Raw genomic sequence first — 24,145 nt, 5'->3', positions numbered from 1 at the left:
CGTAGCCCAGCCCCTCACCACGTAGAGCACACTATTGGTCCTCTGCTCTCCAAGACCCGCCTCCAATCTTTCGTCCTGCCCCCTGGGCTAAGAATTGGCCATCATGTCTCCACCCACTTTTTTCATTGGCCAGACTGGCTGCGGGTGACAGTGAATGACAGACGGAGGGCCTAGAGCTCCGGGTCTGGCTGAGCCCAGCAGAACAGACCCGGCTTCTGGAATCGCCCGGGTCGCGGTTCCTGCGGTGACACGCGAGGCTGGTAACTGGAATCTCCAGACCCAGGCCCAAGCTGGCCAGGGGTGCCCACAGAACCCCAAGTGAGCTCGAGATGCGTAACGGGGGCAGGGGAGCGGCGGGCGGGCCGGGGGCGCGCAGCCAGAATGTTTTGATAGAGGGCGCGCGCGGCCAAGGGAGCGCGCGTGCGCCGGGGCCGCGCGCGGGGTTGTCCGCTGTTGGGAGCCTAGCCCCCGGCCTGGGGCCGGGCGACCCTGGAGCGCCCTGTGCTCAGGTCTAGGTGGCTGGGATTGGGGAGGCATCCCAGCCCACCAGGGATATCAGCTGTAGATCTGGCTCGACCCCTCCGCCATCCACAGACACCCCTGAGCACAGGCCCTTCCTGGGGAGATCCATGGGCCCTGGGTCTACACTGACCAGGTGAGTGTGTTTCCTGAGGCACACGCCTCTTACTAACCAAGGGACTTCCTCTGGGACCAGGTCGGACCAAGATCCACCATCCCCAGAGTCTTCACTGATTGAGAGTATACCATACCACCTTGACCCCACCTGGCACTAGACACCCAGGGAACACACTTACTCAAGCAGAATCCGGTGTCTACATGGACTGGAAAATTCCGATCCAGAAGCCATGCCTGCCTAAGTCTCTGATGCTAGGGAAGCAGAAGGGATTGTCTAGAAAAATCTTGAAGACTCTCATTTGGGGTTTTCTGGACCCCAAAAAGCATGTCTGATTTCTGAAGTTGAGGTAGATCAAACATAAAACAGTCCCAAAGGGCTGTGTGGATTCTGACCTGTACTGACTCACTCTCCACAGGGTCAGAGAGTTTAATTTCTCCTGGGTATCCTCAAAGTAGATGAATGGTCCTACATAGAACATTAGAAGACATCTGACACAACTGGAATGGTGTCTCTTCCCCATCTCTCTGCCCTCCTCTTAGTGGGGCTTGGGTGGGTGGGAGGGTTGGATTTTTTTTCTGTCCCAATTCCTCATTCTTTGAGGCCTGACACCTTTTCCTCCAGCAGCTGTCCAACCAGGGCACCCAGGACTGACGTGGAGCAGAAACTGTCCATGGAGCTGGTAGGGCCATGTGCTTATCTTAAACATTTGTTTACAAAAATGCTTCCAAACTGTTAGTCTCTAGAGAGACCAGGGTTTCCAGGAGGGGCAGGGGAGGAAACTTTCTCACCACTGGACAGAAAATGAAACAACTTACCCATACCAAAGGGGCAGATTCTGGCACAGTAGCTACCCAGTGAAGGTTCTGGGAATGATGACCAGAGTGAAGGCCCCCTTAAGACCCAAGCTTAGCTGTTCTTCTTGGGCTATTATCCTTTCTTGTACTGCTTCTGAGCCAAGGAGGTTAGTAGTAAAAATAAATCCCAAGTATTCTTTATTATTCCTTCTGGCCTGGTGAGCAGGACAGCAAGTAGACAGTGCCTGGATCTGATCTGGGTTCTATTCACTGGCAGGTTAACAAGGTGGACAGGGGGCTGCGGTGATGGCACAGTTTGACACTGAATACCAGCGCCTAGAGGCCTCCTATAGCGATTCACCCCCAGGAGAAGAGGACCTGTTGGTGCATGTGGCTGAGGGGAGCAAATGTGAGTTGGGACATGACAGCCAGAGTAGGGGCATGGGTGGAAGTTGCTGGAGGAACCCTGAGGGAGCAAGGCAGCGAGTGGGGAAGTGGGGAGGGGTACTGCGGGAGGGGGGTGTAGCTACTTCAGAGATCTGACATCTCTGCTCCTGTGTCCACAGCACCTTGGCACCACATTGAAAACCTTGACCTCTTCTTCTCTCGAATATCCTTTGTGTCTCTTGTGTGTCTCTCCGTTGGAGCTCTTCCACCTTCTAGCCTTTCTCTGAGCGAGGGCTCTGATGGGAAATGGGGATGAGTTTCACTCCAGTTCACGGAAGGGGAAATGAAACTCATATTGAAATAACGATTGTTAAAAATAATGATGCCTGCCGGGCGTTGGTGGCGCACGCCTTTAATCCTAGCACTTGGGAGGCAGAGGCAGGCGGATTTCTGAGTTCGAGGCCAGCCTGGTCTACAGAGTGAGTTCCAGGACAGCCAGGGCTACACAGAGAAACCCTGTCTCGAAAAACCAAAAAAAAAAAAAAAAACAAAAAAAAAAACAAAAACAAAAAAAAAATAATGATGCCTTGTATTTGCTGGGAGCTCTATGTCCTTGTGTTACTTTATGAAGAGCTCTCCTAAGGGTGTTAGTTGTTAAGGGTAATAATGTCTTTTGACTCTGTCATTTCGGTATTAAATACTTTGAATGCATTTTCCTAGACCCAATAACCCTAAAAGGTAGCTATGGCTATTATCATTTGCCACCGTGGACAAAGCTCGGGGAAGTGACCTGTTACAGATCACACTCAGAAAGTTATAGAGCCAGGACTTCAGCTGGAAGTGTGTGGACATCAAAGTCTGCATTTCTTAAGTGTCTTTGCTTACTGGCCACTTTTTCTTAACACTTACACGTTTATAATCTACATCAGAAGAATGGCTTCACATGTATGCTCATTGGAGAGATTTTTGAACTCATGTAAGTATACAAAGGGATATGTGCTGTGGCAAAAGAATACTTATTCTGGTCTTCCCTTTTGCTCATGCCTGGCTACATCTGCCAGTGCAACACAATCCTAGGCCCCAAACTCTACAAACCTTTATATCTCAGGATCAGGTATAACATTTAAACCTATAGCCTCATCTCTTGTAAGAAGAGCTTTCTAAGTCCTATCTTTTTCTTTTTCTTTTTTTTTTTTTTGAGACAGGGTTTCTCTGTGTGGCTCTGGCTGTCCTGGAACTCACTCTGTAGACCAGGCTAGCCTCGAACTCAGAAATCCACCCAAGTGCTGGGATTAAAGGCATGCACCACCACCGCCCGGCTAAGTCCTATCTTTTTCATAGCAAGAACCTACAACTTAGTCACTTCACCAAGGCTATAGGAGGATATATATGGTTCAGTCAGGAGGTCTTGGAGCCTGTATTCTGCCTGACAGCACTTTAGCCCTCCTGTGGGAGTGGAGAGAAACAATCTGGTGTTGCTAGAGGGGATGGTTTAGAAAGGGATGGGTTTGTTTGTTTGTTTTTGTTGTTTCATTGTTTTGTTTGTTTTTATTTTTGTTTGGGTTTTTGAGACAGGGTTTTTCCCTGTAGCCCTGACTGTCTTAGAATTACCTTGTAGATCAGGATGACCTCAAACTCAAAGACATTCACCTGCCTGAGTGCTGGAATTAAAGGCGTGAGCCCCCACACGAAGCAGGAAAGGAGTTCTTGATGATAAGAAAGGAGTTTATGGCTGGGTGTGCTGGTGCAGGCCTTTAATCCCAGCTCAGGAAGTAGAGGCAAGCATCTCCTTGAGTTCCTAGTATGAGTTCAAGGCCTGTGTAGTCCAAGAGAATTTCAGGATAGCCAGAGATACACAGAGAAACGCTGTGTGGAAAAACAAAACCAACTAACCAAACAAACAAAAGAATGCTAAAAGTTTGGGCTATTGAGCAGTAGAAAAAGGTACCTGTGTCATTCCTGTTGACATGAGTTGGCTCCCCAGTCAAAGACCAGAGACCATAATCATCAAACCTCTGAAAATTAAATCCAGTGGTTGTGGCAGCTTATCATGATGAAGCAGGCTGCTTCTGCAGCACCTGAACCTAGGAGCAATTTGTGCCCTTAAGGTCTTGTGAGATTAAGCAGTAGCAGAGGCCATTAGGAACACCCCAGCCCCTTTAATTTCCTCTTGTTCAGCGGTCTCCAGCCTCTTTGCTCACTCTACTTTATTTCACCAGCACCTCTCTGACTCGTGGCCTGCACCCCTTCTTTTCAACTCCCCAGGCAGTTCCTCTTTGTGGTTGCCTTCACCACCTTCCTGGTTAGCTGTGTGGACTATGACATCCTATTTGCCAACAAGATGGTGAACCACAGTCTCCATCCTACTGAGCCTGTCAAGGTCACTCTGCCAGATGCCTTTTTGCCTGCCCAAGTCTGTAGTGCCAGGTAAAGATGGTCCTGAGACACTGCTCATGAGTAGAGAGGAGAGTGGGGTATGAAGCAGCAACTCACACTCCAGAACATATTGCTAAGATTCCATCCTCAAGGACCCTACTTTATCCCCTTCTTTTTCCATGCCAGGATTCAGGAAAATGGCTCTCTCATCACCATCCTGGTCATTGCTGGTGTCTTCTGGATCCACCGGCTTATCAAGTTTATCTATAACATTTGCTGCTATTGGGAGATCCATTCTTTCTACCTACATGCTCTCCGGATCCCAATGGTAAGACCGGAAGTTGGACCATTAGCAACACAGCTCAAGAGATCTTAGGAAGGATGATATGTATTAAACATCACAGGTCTATAGCTCTCATTGGCAGGTATGATAGTCAGAGTTCTGTTAATGTAAAAAATATCTGAAGACGATCATCATATTAAAGAGAAAAGATTGATTTTTGCCTCAGTTTTGGAGTCTATAGTTGGTTGATAATATCGGTTGATCCAGTTGCTTAGGGACCTGTGGTGAAGACGCATATTATAGTAAGAGCACATAACAAAGGAAGCCTGTTCACTTCATGGCAGCTGGGAAGTAGAGAGGAACGCAGGAAGGAGTGGGATCCAAAGTCCCAATTAATCTATCTCATCTAAGAGCGGCCCCTTATTGGCAAAGGAGCAAGCCCTTAACACATGGGCCTTTGAGGGACATTCCAGATCTGAAATGAAACGGCGGGTTAGGAAATATCTCGAAGTACATGACTTACATCTCACATTAAGCAAAACCCTACATCTGTGTTGAACAAATGGCTTAGGTAACATCTCCTACACTCTGTCTCTTGTCCACCCTATTCTGCAGTCTGCCCTTCCATACTGCACATGGCAGGAAGTGCAGGCCCGGATTGTGCAGACACAGAAAGAACATCAGATCTGCATCCACAAGCGTGAGCTGACAGAGTTGGACATCTACCATCGCATCCTACGTTTCCAGAACTACATGGTGGCCCTGGTGAATAAATCCCTCCTGCCTTTGCGCTTCCGTCTGCCCGGCCTCGGGGAGGTTGTCTTCTTCACCCGTGGCCTCAAGTACAACTTTGAGCTCATCCTCTTCTGGGGACCCGGCTCTCTGTTTCTCAATGAATGGAGCCTCAAGGCCGAATACAAACGTGGAGGGCAACGGCTAGAGCTGGCCCAGCGTCTCAGCAACCGCATCCTGTGGATCGGCATCGCCAACTTCCTTCTGTGTCCCCTCATCCTCATCTGGCAGATCCTCTATGCCTTCTTCAGCTATGCCGAGGTGCTGAAGAGAGAGCCAGGGGCCCTGGGAGCGCGTTGCTGGTCACTGTATGGCCGTTGCTACCTCCGCCACTTCAATGAGCTGGAGCATGAGCTGCAGTCCCGCCTCAACCGAGGCTACAAGCCGGCCTCCAAGTACATGAATTGTTTCTTGTCACCGCTGCTGACTCTCCTGGCCAAGAATGGTGCCTTCTTCGCTGGCTCGATCCTGGCTGTGCTTATCGCTCTCACTATCTATGATGAAGATGTGTTGGCCGTGGAACACGTCCTCACCACTGTCACCCTTCTGGGAGTCACAGTGACTGTGTGCAGGTGTGCCAGGGCGGTGGGTGGGAATAGCAGAGTGGCATTCTGGGAAAGGCTTCTGTCTCACCATGCACCTGATCCCACTAGGTCCTTCATCCCAGACCAGCACATGGTGTTCTGCCCCGAGCAGCTGCTCCGCGTGATCCTTGCTCACATCCACTACATGCCTGACCACTGGCAGGGTAATGCCCACCGCTCGCAGACCCGGGACGAGTTTGCCCAGCTCTTCCAGTACAAGGCAGTGAGTGGAGATGGAGTTAGGGCCTGCTAGAGACTGGCTGGTATCTTGGTGATACAGACTGGGCTGTGTCATGCTTGCATGTAACCTCAGTCCCCTCCCTTTTAGGTGTTCATCTTGGAGGAATTGCTGAGTCCCATTGTCACACCCCTTGTTCTCATCTTCTGCCTACGCCCACGGGCCCTGGAGATCATAGACTTCTTTCGCAACTTTACAGTAGAGGTCGTCGGTGTGGGAGACACCTGCTCCTTTGCTCAGATGGATGTTCGACAGCATGGCCATCCTCAGGTACTGGGAGAGGTTAGGACAGATGGCCAGGGACAATGCTGGCACACAGCAACCTTGGGAAAACTGCAAAACTGCCCTTTCTGAGCCAACAAGTCACAAAAAGGATAGCTCCTCCTGTGGGCATCCCTGCACCAGGGACATGCTGTTTGGTCACCAGGAATCTGGCTGGATTCCAGCCTTGATTTGAACCATCAGTCACACTTCCTTGAGAAAAAAGTACACTATAGGTGACTGACCCAGTATGTGGCCACTCCTGAGGTGGGCACCAGGGCTTTGACAGATATGAAAATGCCCTATTGTCACTGTCCTCCAGGAAGGGCTGCTGTAAGCATTCAGACCGGCTCACTGTCTTTTCCCTCGCACAGTGGCTGTCTGGAGGGCAGACCGAGGCCTCAGTGTACCAGCAAGCTGAGGACGGGAAGACCGAGTTGTCGCTTATGCACTTTGCCATCACCAATCCTGGCTGGCAGCCACCTCGTGAGAGCACAGCTTTCCTGGGCTTCCTCAAGGAGCAGGTGCAGCGAGATGGAGCAGCTGCTGGCCTTGCCCAGGGTGGTCTGCTCCCTGAGAATGCCCTCTTCACATCCATCCAGTCCTTACAGTCTGAGTCTGAGGTGTGTATCTGGGGCCTGGGTGATAGGCAGTGGACTGTGGTGAGGGAGATGGCACGGGGGACAGGGTGCAAGGTTTCCTCTGTCTATTCAGTCTGGGCTGTTGGGACTTTTGGCAGTTGGGCTATTGCAGTCCTGAGGCTGAGGACTTTGGAGGACCTAGAGGCCTCCTCCGCCCTGAGAATTCTGCTTACCCCACCTTTTTTTTCCATAGCCATTGAGCCTTATTGCAAATGTGGTAGCAGGCTCATCCTGCCGAGGACCCCCACTGTCCAGAGACCTGCAGGGCTCCAGGCACAGGGCTGATGTTGCTTCTGCCCTTCGATCCTTCTCCCCTCTGCAGCCTGGACAGGCCCCTCAAGGCCGGGTTCCCAGTACCATGACAGGCTCTGGGTGAGTGGACATGGGTCAGGGTGGGAGGGCGTGGCAGGAGCCCACAAAAACTGGTATAGATCTTGAAAATGTTGATGCCTGCTGTCTGTCTGTGCTGGGAGGGACAGAGTGGATGCCAGGACAGCCAGCTCCGGGAGCAGCGTGTGGGAAGGACAGCTGCAGAGCCTGGTGCTGTCCGAATACGCGTCCACTGAGATGAGCCTTCATGCCCTCTATATGCACCAGGTGAGCGAGCAGCCGAGGAGCAGAGTTCAGCCCTTCTCTGCCTCTACATTTTCACAGAAATCCTCCTTTATTGGGGGAGCTGGGGTTAAGACAGGGTTTCTCTGTGTAACAGCCTCGGCTGTTCTGGAACTGGCCTTGAACTCAGAGATCCACCTGCCTCAGCCTCCTGAGTGCTGGTATTAAAGGTACACACCACCTTACCCAGCCGTCATATATATCCTCTTAATGGCCTCTTTAGCCAAGAGTACTCCCATGTTCCCTACCCTGTTCTCCTCCTGCTGCTCTCTCCAAGACTCAGTACCAGTCTCCTGTCTCCTCTCCTGAATTTAATTTTTTTTCAGTACTGAGGATTGAACAGATAAGGCCTTGGAGATGTTAGGTAAGCCCTGAGCTATATCCTTAGCCTTCTTTATTATTCTGAGAGCTATTTTCACTAAGTTACCTAGACTGGCCTTGAACTCACTTTGTAGCCAGGCTAGTTTAAATTCTGATCTTCCTTCCACAGGCTCCCAAACAGCTGGGATTGCAGGCATGTGCTTCCAGACTCAGCCCTTCCTCATAACTCTTGATCCTTCCCTTCCTTTCTTCTCTCCTCTCCTCCCTTTCTTCCCCACTCCCTTTGGCTTTTTAAAAGGGAGTCTGGCTCTTGACTATGTAGACCAGGCTGGCCTCCATCCTGCTACCTCATGTTTCACTGTCACACACAGCTGCCTGTGGAATTTTCTTGTTCTGATTTTCTCTATAGCATCTGATGCTATCTGATATTCTTGGGTTTTGTCTTTATTTAATAGTTTATGGTCTATTTTTCCTCACAATCGCCACCACTAGTGTAAAGGCCCCACAAAGACTGGCAATTCTGTTTGTTCATTGCTGTGTTCTAAGTACCTAAAATAATACCTGGCTCTGAGACCCTCTGTTAACTTGTTCTTTATTCAAGGAGTGGGTAAAACGAGGGACAGAGATGTAGCTCAGTTAGAAGACTATTTTCCCAGTGTGTACAGGGCCCGGGGGTCCATTCCTAGCACTACCTAAACATCTGTAATCCCAGGGGAGATGAAGTCAGATCAGAAATTCAAGGTCATTCTCAACTACCCATTGAGTTCAGGGTCAATCTGAGCTCCTCAGAGGCTTTTCCAGGGGTCTCCTGAGAATGCGATCCGTAGAGCAGCACACATCCAATGTACACCACTAACATCTGAGAGGCAGTGAGTCTAGGCCTCTAGGTGAGGGTTGGTGAGTGGGAACTGAAGATGCTGCAGTGGGCGCAGCTGTTTCAGATAGACATCCTTCTGTCCCCAACTAATCAGCCCCCCACTTCTCCAGCTCCACAAGCAACAGACCCAAGCTGAGCCCGAGCGGCATGTGTGGCACCGCCGGGAGAGTGATGACAGTGGAGAGAGTGCCCCTGAAGAGGGGGGAGAGGGTGCTCGGGCCTCCCAACCCATCCCCCGCTCAGCCAGCTATCCCTGTGCTACACCCCGGCCTGGAGCACCTGAGACCACCGCCCTGCATGGGGGCTTCCAGAGGCGCTACGGGGGCATCACAGGTATCCAACCGGGAATACAGGAGCAAAGAGGTTTCAGGGAAGGATGGTTCTTTCAAAGGAGAGACCATCAGGATGGGGTCCAAGGAGACTAATCTTCCACGCAGTCCTCAAAGCCTTCCAGTTGTTCCTCGTGTTCTCCTTTCTCTCTATAGATCCTGGCACAGTGCCCCGAGCTCCCTCTCACTTCTCTAGGCTGCCCCTGGGAGGATGGGCAGAAGATGGGCAGCCAGCATCAAGACACCCAGAGCCGGTGCCAGAAGAGGGCTCAGAAGATGAACTCCCCCCTCAAGTGCACAAGGTAAAAGCTGTGAGGCCAGGAACCACGGCCAGAAGTGGTGACTTTCAGTAAAGACAGCTTCTCATGTAAAGGAGCATGTCTCCCATTCCACCATGCTGTTGTCTACTCCCCAGATACACTTTCTTGGGCTAGAGAGATGGCTCAGTGGCTAAGAGAACTGGGGGCTCTTCCAGAGGGACCCAGGTTCAATTTCCAGCACCCACATGGTAGCTCACCACTGTCTGTAACCCAAGTCTCAGGGGATCAGATGCCACTGTGGTCTTCCCAGGTACCACACACATGTGATTCAGACTTAGATGCAGACAAAACACTCACAGACAAATACAGTTTTAAAAAGCAAAAAAAACCACCTTCTTCCTTTTGCTGCTCTGAAGTTCAAGGCTTACTTCCCCAGCTTCCAGCTTTTTTTTTTCTTTATTTCTAGACTTCTCTGGGGCAGGAAGATCGATCGCTGAAGACTGTCTGTATTACCAGTCTTTTCTTTCCTCCACAGGTATAGACAAAGCAGAAGCTGGCTCCCATGCTCCAGGATGGAGGCAACTTCTGCCTGCCATGAGAGGGATTCTCCGAGTGTCGCCCGGCCCCACATGTGTGGTGTTTTGTGTGGTCCTGCCTAGCCAAGGGGCTTGCCATAGCCCAAGAAGAATTTGAGGCCTAGGGACTAGGGGCACACAAGAGTCTAACCTCGTCCCCAGGACTCCCTTGGCTCAGAGTGTGGTGCTAGAAACTGGTCCCCAGCCCAGTCCCAGTACTGCCATCTTTGCATCCACCCCTGCAAGTCTCCAGAGGGCTTCCTACCACAGAAGCGCTGCCAAGCAGAAGAACCTGTGCCAACTGTGGAGTGGGGAGGCAGGGCCTGAACCCTCAATCCCTGCAGCCTAGCCCCCCATCTGGAATAGCTGAGCAGCTCAGGCTGTGCCCCTTACCTCCAGTCCTCACCCAGTGCTGCAGCACGCCCCCCCCCCCCCGCTTCCCTGCACATCACTGGCATGTGTGTGCTGCTTGCCCCTTTCTGTTCACTTGCCCCCTTCTGTTTGGCTTTGGCTTTTTGTTGGGGTGAGAGCCCTAGCTCCCAGCTCCCCTCACACTATCTTTTGACACTAAGATGGAAGGTTTCTAAGTTGCAGGAACAGGATGAAAATTCTTTACTACCCTCTTCCACCCTTTAGGATGGGCACTTGGGAGTGTGAGGCCTTCCTGGCTATTTATAATGTACTCATATCACCTGCACAGGGGGCTGACAGGGCAGGAATGTGACCTCAGTTATATATACATCCCAGCAAGACAGCTCTGCCCTGTATCCCTCACTTACCAAAAGGAGGATGGAGGGATAATGGACTCACCCTAGCCTAGGGCTTGGACACTGCATGCTGGGATTCAGCTCCTACCCTTCTCCCCCCCCCCCCCCCCCACACACACACTTCCTTCCCCAGTTCTGCTCGGCTGTGGGAGGTAATCTTATGCCGAAGGTGGAGGACTCTGCTGTCTCAGCCCACAGCAGCCCGGGTGGGAACCCTGTACAGCTTGATAACCCTTAATAAAGAAGGGACTTTGATCGGGTTGTGGCTGTTTAGTGTGTTTCAGTAGCTTGCTAATGTGTGAAGCCCTGAGTTCGCTCTTTAGCACTATGACAAGAGGGAACTAAAGCGGGTTCGAGACCAGCAAGGCTACGGTGTAATAGCTATTTAAAGGATGAAGGTGAGGGGTGGCAGATTCAGAAGGACAGTTCTGTGGAGGTCAAAGTCTGCAGTCATGTTCAGGTCAGATTTCCCGCCCTGAACACGTGATCCAGTCGGTCCTCAGCTCTATTTGCGTTCCTTACCCTTAGCCAATGGGAACCCTGGATAGATCTGGTGGGCGGGGCCGCTGCCGTAAAGGACACAACATTTTTGTGCGGCGGCTCCGAGGCTCAGGGTCCCAGCTGCTGGCGAGTGGGCACCGGCAAGCACGGCGTACGTGGCTTGCGTGAGTGTGCGTGGTAGCGGCGCGTGCGTGAAGAGAGTGGGCAGTGTAGCAGGTCCACGTGCGTCCCTTCCCGCGACCCCAGCGGCGTAGCTCCATGTCCCAGGACGCCCTGGTATCTGCGGCCCTCTCCGAATGGCCTGCCCGACTCTTTGATTCTGCAGTGAAATCAAGTTCAGCCAGCAGCCACACATCGCCATGGTGACCGTGGGTAACTACTGCGAGGCCGAAGGGCCAGCGGGGCCGGCTTGGACTCAGAATGGCTTGAGTCCCTGCTTCTTCTTCACTCTAGTGCCCTCAACACTCATGACTCTGGGGGTACTGGCCTTGGTGCTGGTTCTTCCCTGCAGGCGTCGGGAGGTGCCTGCTGGCACAGAGGAACTGTCTTGGGCGGCTGGCCCTCGGGTGGCTCCCTATGTGCTACAACTGTTTCTGGCCACACTTCAGATGACACTGCCCCTGGCCGGTCTGGCTGGCCGAGTGGGCACTGCTCGGGGGGTCCGCCTGCCAGGCTACCTACTACTGGCTTCTGTGCTGGAGAGTCTGGCCAGTGCCTGTGGCTTGTGGCTGCTCGTGGTGGAAAGGAGCCAGGCACGGCAGAGTCTGGCAATGGGCGTCTGGATGAAGTTCAGGCATAGCTTGGGTCTCCTGCTCCTCTGGACTGTGACATTTGCAGCTGAGAACTTGGCCCTAGTATCTTGGAACAGCCCACAGTGGTGGTGGGCCAGGGCAGATCTGGGCCAGCAGGTAAGGGGACTTAGGGGGAGGAGATACACTCATGTTTGACATGGACCTACTGGCTCCATGCTTTAGAAAAAAGAATGGAGTGTCTGGCGGTGGCTGGAAGCTGATAGCCAACTGGTGGGGCTACCCAGCATTGGATGGGGTGTGTCTATGCTGAGTCACTGTGGTTTTTCTTTTTTTAAAAAACCTGTTGCTAGGCTCCTGATAAGCATCCGTGTAAGAAGTAATACAATAAGGTTTTGGTCGTGGTTCACACCTGTTCTCTCTTTTATTCTAGGTTCAATTTGGCCTGTGGGTCCTGCGTTATGTGACCTCTGGAGGACTATTTTTCTTGGGGCTCTGGGCCCCTGGACTTCGCCCCCAGTCTTATACCCTACATGTTCATGAAGAAGAGCAAGATGTAGGAAGGAACCAGGTATGCCAAGTGTGGTGGCACACTCCTTTAACCCCAGAGACAGGCAAGTCTGTTGAGTTCAAAGCCAGCCTGGTATACAAAGTGAGTTTCAGGACAGCCGAGGCTGTTACACAGAGAAAGCCTCTCTCAAAAAAACAAAACAAAGGAACTAGGTATCCCTAATTTTCTCAGTCAAGAGTGTATCTCAGTGCATGTGCTGGGATAGAACCCAGTACCTTGTGAACACTAAACATGTGTCTACCACCAAGCTATTTCCCAAGCCCCTCTGAATGCTGGGATTTATTTTAATTTTATTCTGTGTCATCATCCCTGAATGAAATGGGTGCAGCAAAGAAACCAAAACAGTCACTCCATAGGTGAAAAGGAAAAAGTTTTATTTATTTCAAAACGCCAAAGCTGTTTCTCAGGGAAAGCAGAGAGAGGCATGGGGTGGGTGTGTCCCTGGTTATATGTGACCGGATACCTGGATGAAAGGAACTTGTGAGTAGGGACTGGGAACAATGACTTCGACATGCTCTTAGGCATCATAGTTGTAGTCATAGCTGTGGTAATGGAAGAACCACGTGTCCCTTTTGCCAGAGATGAGGAGACTTCCCCCCCACCCCCCGCCAGTAGAAAAACCTTTAAGCCTCTGAAGGAATGCTGGCTTTTGTCTAAATACCAGACTTTGGGGGAAGAAATTTCTTGGGGGACCCGATAATCCCATCCCTCGAGGTGAATCAGTTCCCATCCCAAAGCTCAGTGTGCGATCCAGTGGCTTTCATAACTGAGAGCGATCACGTGTGAGCCTTAGATACCTGTGAACTGTGGTCCTGTATATTATTCTCTGCGGATTCCTGGGCAAGTATACTTCCTTGTAAGCTTCCCTCCTGTGTGACATCTTCCTAGGGCCGCTCAACAGACTCACGATCCACCTGGAGAGACCTTGGCAGGAAGCTTCGACTGCTGAGTAGCTACTTGTGGCCTCGGGGAAGTCCATCACTACAGCTGACTGTGCTCATATGCCTGGGACTCATGGGGTTGGACCGAGCACTCAATGTGTTGGTCCCCATCTTCTATAGGGACATTGGTGAGGGGGTGGAAGGGTATGTTCAACTTAGTGGCTGGGTTGGCCCTTACCTAGGGAGGTTACAGAAAGATGGGAGGTAGGTGGTCAGAACCTGGAGCAGTTTTGCCTTAAAGAGTTCTGGTTGTTGAAGGTAGACCCTGATGCCTTTAATCCACAGTGAACTTACTGACTGCGAAGGCTCCTTGGAGCTCCCTGGCCTGGACTGTTACCACCTATGTCTTCCTCAAGTTCCTCCAGGGGGGTGGCACTGGCAGTACAGGTATGGGGGACTCTGTCTTCACCTTGGTTGGCATCAGTCTCTCTCATGGGAGCTCCCTCACTGTCTTGCTTCTGATATCCCTTCCACAGATCCCTTGGGTGCTTAGACCTCTAGTGTCTGGGTGTTGGGCTAATTTCCCTCCGCCCCCTAGACCTCTTAAAACTTCCCTGGCTTCCTCAGGTTTTGTGAGCAACCTGCGAACCTTCCTATGGATCCGGGTACAGCAGTTCACATCCCGAGGTGTGGAGTTACGTCTCTTCTCTCATCTGCATGAACTCTCACTGCGTTGGCACCTGGGCCGGCGTACGGGGGAAGTGCTTCGGATTGTGGACCGGGGAACATCCAGTGTCACAGGACTGCTCAGGTGCCACACCAGTGGAAAGTGTATGGGGGGGCAGGAGGACTCAGCTTAAGCTGCTCAGCCCCTCCTACCTTGCTTGGTTTGGTCTTTTTTGGCAAATTAGAGAAAGAAATATAAAGTCAAATAACACCAGTAACGCAGACAGCTCAGTGTGGTGGCACATGCCTATAATCTCAGTAATTGGGAGGTAGAAACAGAAGGATCAGTAGTTCAGGGCTAGCCTCAGCTACATAATGAGTTTTAGCCTCTCTTGGACTACTTAAGATTCTGTCTCAAGAAACAAAAATGGGGGCTAGGTATGAATACACATTGCTTTTGCAGAGGACCTGAGTTCCCAGCACCACTTGCCTCAGGCAGCTCAGACACCTGTCACTCTAACTCCAAGAGATCTGACACTGTCTTCTGGCCTTCTGAGGCCCCTCCCACACCTACAAACATGCACATAATTAAACAGGAAAGAAGTGAAAATATAGACCAAATCTTTTGAGTTTCATCATTTCTCCAGAGTTTTCTTACTGTTTTTAGTATGTTAAGCTATGTATTTTATTTTAAATCTCTGAAGACTCAGAACTAATATGGTACTGTGAACATCTTTTTAAACCAAAAAATTCCACAACATAGGCTCTTTTTTGAAATTGCTTTAACAAAATCTCATGGGGGGGTTAGGTTTTTTTTGTTTGTTTGTTTGTGTTTTGAGACAGGGCTTCTTTGTGTAAAAGCCCTGGCTATCCTGGAACTCACTCTGTAGATCAGGCTGGCCTTAAACTCATAGAGATCCCCAGTGCACCACTCACTACAAGCAGCTGAGATTCTTTGTCGTCCATGCACAAAGATCTCTCTAGTAATAAGTAGAGGTTATTTTGAGGGTTTTGGTTTTTTGTGCGTGTGCGTGTTTGTGTGTGTGTGATGCTGAAGACTGAAGCACCTAGTGCTTTGCATATGCTAGGTAAACACTCCATCCATATCCTCAGCCCTTTCTTTACCTGGGCTAGCTTGCCTTAATCTCAAGAGGGCTGGGATTATAGCCTTTGCCACTAGGCCTTCTTAGCCATTTACCTCTTGAGGAGTAGAGTCATTCTAGTCTGTTGTTGAAAATGAAACTATGCTAGGGAAAGTCCATAGAGGTAGGATTACTGGGTCTCAGTCCCCTAGCCTTTCTCTCCTTGACTTACCCTTCTAGCTACCTGGTGTTCAACATCATTCCCACCCTGGCTGACATCATCATTGGCATCATCTACTTCAGCATGTTCTTCAACGCCTGGTTTGGCCTCATTGTGTTCCTGTGCATGAGTCTTTACCTCAGTGAGTGCTGCCCCAGGAAACCATCTTCCTGAACTGTGTAGGGTCTTTCTTGGCCATGAGCCCTACGCCCACTAAGCTGACTCAGCTTCAGCAGGCTGAGGACTGGTAGGCTAGGCGAGGCTCTGTTTACTGCTAGTGTGATATGCAGGTCCACCTCCCTGTTAAGGTAAAACAGATAAAAGCCAGGGAAGGGCATGTATAATGTATTACATCCTCACTGTGTGACCAGCCCTATGTAGCACAGTCCATCTTCTCATGTGCTCATCAGAAGCAACTTCTACGTGGAACTTTGCAAGACTACAAAGCTATCTTATACGCAACTCCTTTCCTTTGTGAATTTACAGTTCTTTCTCTGGGTCTGGGTCCCTGGGTGCTAGCATAGGTTTGGTATGTGTGGCACAGGGGATGGCCACCTGTATTTGGTCTCAGCTGTTGGGGATGATGTCTTGTTCTTTCCACTGCTGTCATCTTCCTCTAGTCCTGACTATTGTGGTCACTGAATGGAGAGCCAAGTTTCGCCGTGATATGAACACACAGGAAAATGCCACCCGGGCACGAGCAGTAGACTCTCTGCTAAACTTTGAGACGGTAACAGAGGCTCTGAGATGGTGGTGGGAATCAAGGAGAGGTGGAGGAGCATGGCTGGGACCACCGAAGTGATAAGAATCTGGAGGGGATATTAGAGATTGGGAAGAAGCAGAGGCAGGTGGATCTCTCTGAGTTCAAGCCCTAACCTGGCCAGCAGAGCCTGTTTCAGGCCAACCACACTACATAGCAAGACCCATCTCAAAAATTTTTTCTATTAAAAATAAATTTAGAAATTGGGGAGAAGGAATCAGGATTCTGGAGAGAATGATCCCTCAGCTTGTACTATGTGAATCCATCAGGTGAAATACTACAATGCCGAGGGTTATGAAGTAGAACGCTATCGAGAGGCCATCCTCAAGTTTCAGGTGAGAGGACTCGTGGGACCTGTCATTACTAGGCCTGAGGAGAGTGAGACCCAGGGCTTCAGCTGAAAGTGCTGGCACCCAGAGTAGGATTTGGTGGTAATTGACCTACCCAGGCCATTCCTTCCTCCTGATTTTTTTTTTTAATTCCTAGGGTTTGGAGTGGAAGTCAACCGCTTCACTGGTTGTACTGAATCAGACCCAGAACCTGGTGATTGGGCTTGGGCTCCTTGCTGGCTCCTTGCTTTGTGCATACTTCGTCAGTGAGCAGAAGCTACAGGTGAGGCAGAATCATGAAAGAAAGGGTAGGAGACAGAGAAGAGGCTCATGTGTGAGCCACTAGGCTCCTGGATGGCACATAGACAAGTAACAGCAAGAGCAACCTGCAGGCTTCCTGTGACATGTTTGCTTCTCTGGGTCTCTACAGGTTGGGGACTTTGTACTTTTTGGCACTTACATCACCCAACTGTACATGCCTCTCAACTGGTTTGGCACCTACTACAGGTAACCTGATTCCTCTCCCTTCCCTGCTCAGGGTGCATTGTTAGCCCTCAGTTCCTTGAGGGGACCCCAGCATTTGCATTTTGCAGGATGATCCAGACTAACTTTATTGACATGGAGAACATGTTTGACTTGCTGAAAGAGGAGATGGAAGTGAGTAGGGGAGGGGTAAGACAGTGTAGGGGAGTTTCTTGTGTCCAGAGAATCCCGGGCAGTGATGGTAGCACATGTCGGCTGTGTTCCAGGTGAAGGATGTTCCTGGAGCAGGGCCCCTTCGTTTTCATAAGGGCCGGATTGAGTTTGAAAATGTGCACTTCAGCTACGCCGATGGGTGAGTTCCACCTTTTTGCTTGTTTTCTCTTTCCCTCATGTATTGGCACACTGCCTTCCTGTCCTTCATCCTGCTCTGAACCCCAACTTTGCAACCTACCACTGTGGGGTAGGGAACAGGGAGCCTAGACAGGAAAGGGTAAGGACCATTAGTAGCTCTGGGGATGAAAATCCATCTACTACTGGGTGATCCAGTAGATCCACTACGAAATCCACCATCCTTGCTTACAGGCGGGAGACCTTACAAGATGTGTCCTTCACTGTGATGCCTGGACAGACAGTGGCTCTGGTAAGAAGAGTCCTAGCTACTTGGCCCACATTCCTTCAGTTTCTCTCATTCGGTGCCTATGATCGATCATTAGAATCTGGGCTAGGCATTCAACACCTTGTTATAACAGGCAACAAGACTGAAGGCATCCTCCTGGATGCTGGTGGCCTCTTAAAAAGGGAGCCTTAAAAGCCAGAGTGAGGTCCTGAGAATTTTCTTCCCGTGTTTCCAATGTAACAGGTAGGCCCATCTGGGGCAGGAAAGAGCACAATTTTGCGCCTTTTGTTTCGATTCTATGACATCAGCTCTGGCTGCATCCGAATAGATGGACAGGACATTTCACAGGTAAGGTTGCTGCAGAGAAGACTATAATTTAGGGATCAGTGGAAGAACAGCAAGGGATGGGCATTCCTGAGATACCAGCCTTGCAAAACAGCTAGGTCCTTGCATGGTATGATGGTGTGTGACTGTAATCTCAGGATAGCAAGGTCAAAGCATGCCAGAGCTACAAAGAAGTTCAAGGACAACCAGAGTAACTTAGCCAGAGCAAGTCTCTAAATAAGGGGAGAGAGAGAGGCTGGAGCTATATAGCTTAGTAACCTAGCCAAGGCCCCCAGACTTACTCCCCAGTATCTCCAAATGTTTAAAAACCTGGGTCTTAGTACCATGCAGTCAGCAGTCACCCAGGAAAGTAATGTGAGGTATGCTTTTCTGTGAAGCTGACAGAAGCCATGTTTTCTGTTCATGAATGGGGAAGATTTGAAGTCATTGCCTGATTTGCCCACCCAGCTAAGATTTGTGGTGGTCACGACTGGAATCTTACCCTCTGCTGCTTATCCCTGGTGCTTCCTAGAAGCCTGGAGGGTTCTCACAGGACAGGGCACTTTTGGTCTTTTGGTCTCAGGTGACCCAGATCTCTCTCCGGTCTCACATTGGAGTTGTGCCCCAGGACACTGTCCTCTTCAATGACACCATTGCCAACAATATCCGCTATGGCCGTGTCACAGCTGGGGACAGTGAGGTAGAGGCTGCTGCTCAGGCTGCAGGCATTCATGATGCCATCTTGTCTTTCCCTGAAGGTAAGGTCTTCCTCCCTACCCGGTGATACCCCTGTCACTCTCTCAAATTCAGTTCCACCCCTTCCTTGCCCACCTGGCCACAGAAAACAACCTTATTTACACGTGACATGAGAGGGGCACTTAATATCCACAGGATATGAGACACAGGTCGGGGAGCGGGGTCTGAAGCTGAGTGGTGGTGAGAAGCAGCGAGTGGCCATCGCTCGTACCATCCTTAAGGCTCCTGACATCATTCTGCTGGATGAGGTGAGGCCCCCGCTTGCCTGTCATCCTCCCTCCCATCCATGCCTGAGCAGTTCCCTACCTTGCAACATCCATCCTCACTAAAACATAAGTCATGAACCCAGACTCTCCTTGAGACCTCCACGAGCAGCCTGGAACCTCTGGAGGGCAGAGTGATTCACCCAAGCTCTTTCTGTAGGCAACATCAGCACTGGATACATCTAATGAGAGAGCCATCCAGGCCTCTCTGGCCAAAGTCTGTACCAACCGCACCACCATCGTAGTAGCACACAGGTACAGGACTACGGGGTTGATGTGGCTGGCAGTGTGGACCACTTTGGATGCAGGTAGTAACTGATGTCTGACCTCTCAGGCTCTCAACTGTGGTCAATGCTGACCAGATTCTTGTCATCAAGGATGGTTGCATCATAGAGAGAGGAAGGTGAGCCATAAAGGGTATGAACAGCGCAGAGGCTCCCAGAGGGTGTCTCCCTTGTTCACCCCTTGTTCTCTTTGAGATTGGGATGAAACCAGTGAATGGGACTTACCCTTCCTTTATCATCCCAGGCACGAAGCCCTGCTATCCCGAGGTGGCGTGTATGCAGAGATGTGGCAGCTGCAGCATCAAGGACAAGAAACTGTCCCTGAAGACTCTAAACCTCAGGACATGGCGTAGTGATAAAAGGGACCTCTTTCCTTCCAAAGGCTAACTCAGGAGAAAAAGATATGTCCCCTCTCCTTGCCTTCATTTCATCCTGGTGTAGGAGTTCGGTGCTAGATACTGTAAGGGAAAGGGACCTTCCAGAAAGCACCGCAAGGAAATAAATGGTCTGTGTGGACTGCTGTGGTTTGCTTGTGTGGGGTACGGCAAGGGGCCACTACCACTGAGCTGAATGAGCATTCCAAAAAAGAAACACAGCCCTCAGACATCTAATTGGCAGTCTTTACTCTCCCCAGCCCACTCCCTGTCCACTCCATGTGGCAGCCCCAGGGAAAAGGGGGTAACATGATGAAAGACAATTGAGTCTGGTGAGCACCTACCAAGGCCCCAACCCGAGAGCACTTCCCGGCCACCCTCTTCTTCAGCAGCTGAGCTAGCTTAGCTGCACGAGCCTCCTTCCTCTCCAGGCTCCATGGGGCGTCCTCCATGTCACTCCTGCTTGTCACTGCCATCCAGGCTTTTCTGTGCTTCCTTTCCCTGTGGACCCTGGAGATGTGAGGGCCACAGTCCTTGGGTGAGCCTCCCTCCCCAAGCCCAGGACCCTAGCACAGGCTGCAGTTGGACGGCTTCAAGCTACGGCTCTGCGCCTGGAGCAAGGAGAGGAGAAGGAGGAGACGGTGTGACGTCAAAGACAGGAGAGGACAGCTTTATTTCAGGGCTCAGCATGAGCTGGAGTCACTGGAAGGAAGCAAAGGGATAATCCCTACGGCACTACTATCCACAAGTGGGCATGACCAACCCTCCAACACAGGACCCAGTTCACATAGTTCTCATACCCGCTGCTGCTGGTATTCTGCCTCACTGGCTGACAGTGCCTGTGCTAATGCCAAGTCTTCTTCCTCCTGAGAACTGGAAAGGAAGAGCTTAAGTTGGTGACAGTAATACCTAAACTCTGAGGATTTGATCTGTTCGGTATCATGGTACTGAGAACTTTTGAGTGAGTGTGGCCTCCGTCTTTATTTTCTATAATCAATATGGTATTTATCAGCATTACTGCCATTGGTATGGCCTTTGGGCATATACTCAAGTTTTTAGCAGTTGTAGTGGGTTGGTATGGTCCCACCTCCAAAGAGACCTTGTCCTCATTCAGAATAGGTACCTTGGGACCTGGGGTTTAGCCTCCGCAAGGGACAGTTCCAGGGCACGCTGCAGAGCCTCATCCTCACTCTGCAAAGGGAGAGAGAAAGACCAGTTTCCCTGACTTTACTCTGTGTGGATTTACTTCTGTCTATCTAACCTTTCCCCAACTCACCAAGCCATTCTGCAAAGCAATAACTGGAGGGGCTGTCCTGGGTGGAAGCTGGGGTGTGGCTCTACAGAAGACAGTAAACAGGCTGTGGTCAGAGATGTGAAGGGGTTAGAATGGGGAGAGGAGAAATGGGTAGGCCTACCTACCTGCTAGGGGAGGATGACGAAGGCAAGGTCCGACTTGGACTGGGGACAGTGCTTGTAGAAGCCAGACCTTGTGCTCTGGAGATAGCAGCAAGCCTGAAGGGAAGAAAACCATTGTAACAAACCTCCCAGGATAGGCTTTGGATGTCAAGAGGGTAGTTTTGCTACCTGGAAGGTTCAGACAGGTAAACTGAAAACTGTACAGGGCACAGTGAGTTCAATGACAGCCCCAGCAACTTTGTGGAATCTTGTCTCCAAGGAATAAAAGGAGGCTGAAGTAATGTATACTGTAATATACAGGGTCTGAGGCAGGAGGACTGCCACAAGTTTGAAGGCAGCCTGGGCTAAGAAGTGAAACCTCTCAAAACAACAAAAACAGGGGCGATGCAGTAGTTCAGTGGTAGAGTGCTTGTCTAGCTTCAATCCACAGTACTGCCAACAGTAAGGGGACAAAAGCATATAGGCTGCCTTGGTCAAGGCAGACATGGTTGAAGCAAACCAAGTAGGGTACTTGGTGGTAATTACCCTGCCCGGCTGGTCGGATGACCTTCCCCAGAGCAATCATGGTCCAGTGGATGACGGTGCTTGATGCAGAAGTTTCGGCCACAGCGGTCACAAGTCAGTTTCATCATCTCCCGCTGCCGGCAGCCAGAACGTTCACACTTATTGGTGAAGATCTGAGATGAAACAGGGTTTGTTATTTATGAAACTCTTATCTCCTCCTCTAGCCCCATAGAGCTAGCCTTTTAGGTTTGTACACGTCAGTATACCAAGTTAGGTTGTCTCACTAACCACTCCATTATTTATTTATTTACCTTGCGTTTTTGCTGTGCTGGATCAGAGCGACAGTCTCTGTCAATGTGCTCTCCCACAGCCCGGTCAGGAGGCTCTCCTCTGGCCACTGGCACGGGCACATTACAGAGGGGGCACACAGGTACCTGGATATCCTATAGTCAAGGGTCAGGAGTCAGTCTGGGAGCCAACCAATCTCTTAAAGAACCTGAATATACCACTCACAAATACACAAATAACAAAGTTTCCCAGTCCCGGGCTTGGAAACACAGTAACTAAGAGGGGAAAACATAACATAGACAGATTCCTGAAAGCATCTGCACCCGCTCTCCTCTCCATACAACCACCCCTGCCACCCTCATGATCGCCCCCTCACCTTTTGGTAAGCTGATCCACAGTGATGCTGGGCGTAGGCCACATGGTCTGCGCAGAAGATGCCCGAGCAGGCATCGCACTTGAGTGGCAAAAAATCTACAGAAAATGGGTCGGATTGCAGGTTCAGAGGGAACCTAGATGTCCTTTCCTCTTGCTTAAAGCTGCTACTCCAGTAGGAAAAACTCCCTATTTGCAACACACTGCACCTCTTCCACAGTACAGGATCAATTTGGTCACGCCCCTAGTCTCCGCCCACAACTTCGAGCCCCGCCCTCCTGGCCTTTCCTGCTCCAGTGCCCACCCTCCCTGCCCTACCTGCAGTCCCCAGCCCCAGTCGTCCGGCCCCGCCTCCCACGTGCTCCGCCCCTCACCCAAGCGCTGACAGCTCGGCTCGGAACAGTGAGCCCCGAGGTCCGGAAACTCCATCGCCTAGCCGTGCGGGGCCTGCTGCGGGGAACAAACGAGAGCTGAGCGTGCCAAGGACTCTGCTCCGGGCCCGGTCCGCAACACAGCAACTCCGGGGGGCGCCCCGCCCCTTCCTCTCCCCCGCCCAGCACAGGTTACCGAAGCCCGGGCGCCTGCCGGCCCGCGGCCCCTACTCCTCCTCCCGAGGGCGCGCGCGCACTGACGTCATCACGTTGGGCGGGTCCATCGCTGGCAACAGTAGATTGCAGGCGGAGAGTCCCAGAAGAGTTGAGCCACGCCCTGGAGCCGGTGTAAAGCTTAGAAGTTTTTTTTAGAACCAACCAGTGAAGGCAAAGTGGATAAGGGTGGTTTGGAAGCAGTTCGGATCTTTGGCCTGCTTCTCACTTCCTTACTTTTCTCTAGCCATTTCTCAAGGCCCAGGTTGCCTCTTTTCTGTGATGAGTTACTGTTTCTCTGTGGTGCAGATTCCTCTTTAGGTTTTAGTGTTGACGTCTACCCTCTAAGACATCCCTGGCCCTTGTCAGTAAGACCTGAGCACACCTGCTCTGTCATCTCCTTCCCTCCATTCCAGTTTACACGTCACCTCATTGAGATCAGCTGTTTACCAACCTGGCATAGTGTCTCACGTCTTTACTCCCAACACTTGGGAAGCAGATGTAGGTGAGTCTTTGTGATTCGACGCCAGCATGGTCTACATATCGAATTCTAGGATACCCAAGACTACATAGAGACACCCAGTCTCATGGGGAGACAAAGAGAGAGATAATTACCTGCCCCCCAGTTCCTTCCTAGAGAATTGCAAGTTGGCTCCCCAGGTAAAAGCATCTGCCACGCAAAGGAGACTACCGAGTGAAAAGGGACATCCATAGTGAAAGGAGAGAAGGAAAACAACCTGGGAGAACTCCACACCCCTCCCCCAATGGTGAACAATTAAAATATAGCGACAAGTCAGGGACTAGGTTTCTTTCTTTTTTTTTTTTTTTTTTTTTTTTGGTTTGGTTTTTCGAGACAGAGTTTCTCTGTGTAGCCCTGGCTGTCCTGGAACTCACTCTGTAGACCAGGCTAGCCTCGAACTCTCGAACTCAGAAATCTGCCTGCCTCTGCCTCCCAAGTGCTGGGATTAAAGGCGTGTGCCACCACCGCCCGGCAGGGACTAGGTTTCATATTAGTTCCAGGCACAAATACCTAGAGTACAGGAGTCTCAGATGTGAAACTTTATCATCTACAAAGCTAGTTTAAACAGATTCCTGGGTCCCAGGACGTCTGATTCAGTGGGAAGCTAAAAAAACAAAAACCAAAAAACAACAAAAAAAAAAACCCAAACAAGCAAAAGGACATAAAGCAAGGTGTACTGGCATACACCTTGAGTCCCAGTACTCTGGACGGAGACAGAGGGAGACAGAGATCTCTGAATTCCAGGCCAGCCTGGTCTACAAAAGCAAGTTCCAGAACACCCAAGGCTGTTACACAGAAAAGCCCTGTCTGGGAAGAAAAGACAAACAACAACAAACCCCAAAGACATAGTAGGTAGGAAACAATTTAA

General features: G+C 50.8%; 3 protein-coding genes across 10 annotated transcripts; 2 read left to right on the top strand and 1 right to left on the bottom strand.

Moving 5' to 3' along the window:
• Nucleotides 1-131: 131 nt before the first annotated feature.
• On the top strand, nt 132-10,994 carry Atg9a (autophagy related 9A). 2 transcript variants are annotated; one of them, XM_028760624.1, is made up of 16 exons: nt 132-318; nt 1,262-1,316; nt 1,709-1,840; nt 1,998-2,041; nt 2,730-2,794; nt 4,084-4,245; nt 4,381-4,522; nt 5,093-5,841; nt 5,923-6,076; nt 6,182-6,361; nt 6,727-6,975; nt 7,187-7,365; nt 7,473-7,590; nt 8,914-9,136; nt 9,289-9,434; nt 9,928-10,994. In XM_028760624.1, the coding sequence occupies exons 3-16, from the start codon at nt 1,738-1,740 to the stop codon at nt 9,931-9,933; spliced, it is 2,520 nt and encodes an 839-aa protein (XP_028616457.1). In that variant the 5' UTR covers nt 132-318; nt 1,262-1,316; nt 1,709-1,737; the 3' UTR covers nt 9,934-10,994. The 2 variants fall into 2 exon arrangements, with proteins under 2 accessions (XP_028616457.1, XP_028616456.1); XM_028760623.1 differs by having other exon boundaries at nt 1,259-1,316.
• A 299-nt stretch (nt 10,995-11,293) lies between these two features.
• Nucleotides 11,294-19,735, top strand: Abcb6 (ATP binding cassette subfamily B member 6 (Langereis blood group)). Its single transcript, XM_028760655.1, has 19 exons — nt 11,294-12,143; nt 12,418-12,555; nt 13,444-13,624; nt 13,782-13,883; nt 14,064-14,247; nt 15,425-15,546; nt 16,025-16,134; nt 16,434-16,499; nt 16,651-16,776; nt 16,924-17,000; nt 17,087-17,150; nt 17,243-17,328; nt 17,559-17,616; nt 17,836-17,940; nt 18,500-18,674; nt 18,808-18,920; nt 19,096-19,190; nt 19,270-19,338; nt 19,464-19,735. The coding sequence occupies exons 1-19, from the start codon at nt 11,595-11,597 to the stop codon at nt 19,570-19,572; spliced, it is 2,529 nt and encodes an 842-aa protein (XP_028616488.1). The 5' UTR covers nt 11,294-11,594; the 3' UTR covers nt 19,573-19,735.
• Nucleotides 19,736-19,821: 86 nt separating this feature from the next.
• Nucleotides 19,822-22,805, bottom strand: Zfand2b (zinc finger AN1-type containing 2B). Of its 7 annotated transcripts, none has more exons than XM_028760662.1 (10): nt 22,741-22,803; nt 22,548-22,620; nt 22,178-22,272; nt 21,825-21,956; nt 21,535-21,686; nt 21,013-21,105; nt 20,870-20,930; nt 20,717-20,784; nt 20,394-20,466; nt 19,822-20,204 (listed from the first exon to the last, which is right to left on the bottom strand). In XM_028760662.1, exons 2-10 carry the CDS (start codon nt 22,600-22,602, stop codon nt 20,160-20,162), a joined length of 774 nt encoding a protein of 257 aa, XP_028616495.1. In that variant the 5' UTR covers nt 22,603-22,620; nt 22,741-22,803; the 3' UTR covers nt 19,822-20,159. The 7 variants fall into 7 exon arrangements, with proteins under 7 accessions (XP_028616495.1, XP_028616491.1, XP_028616493.1 ...); XM_028760658.1 differs by having other exon boundaries at nt 19,822-20,103; XM_028760660.1 differs by having other exon boundaries at nt 22,548-22,623; nt 22,741-22,802.
• Between the last annotated feature and the right edge of the window lie 1,340 nt (nt 22,806-24,145).

Source organism: Grammomys surdaster, unplaced genomic scaffold, assembly GCF_004785775.1.
Source record: "Grammomys surdaster isolate TR1022 unplaced genomic scaffold, NIH_TR_1.0 126546, whole genome shotgun sequence".
NCBI lineage: Eukaryota > Metazoa > Chordata > Mammalia > Rodentia > Muridae > Grammomys > Grammomys surdaster.
The sequence above is the reverse complement of the archived record's forward strand: the minus strand, read 5'-3'. Positions and strand labels throughout refer to the sequence as shown.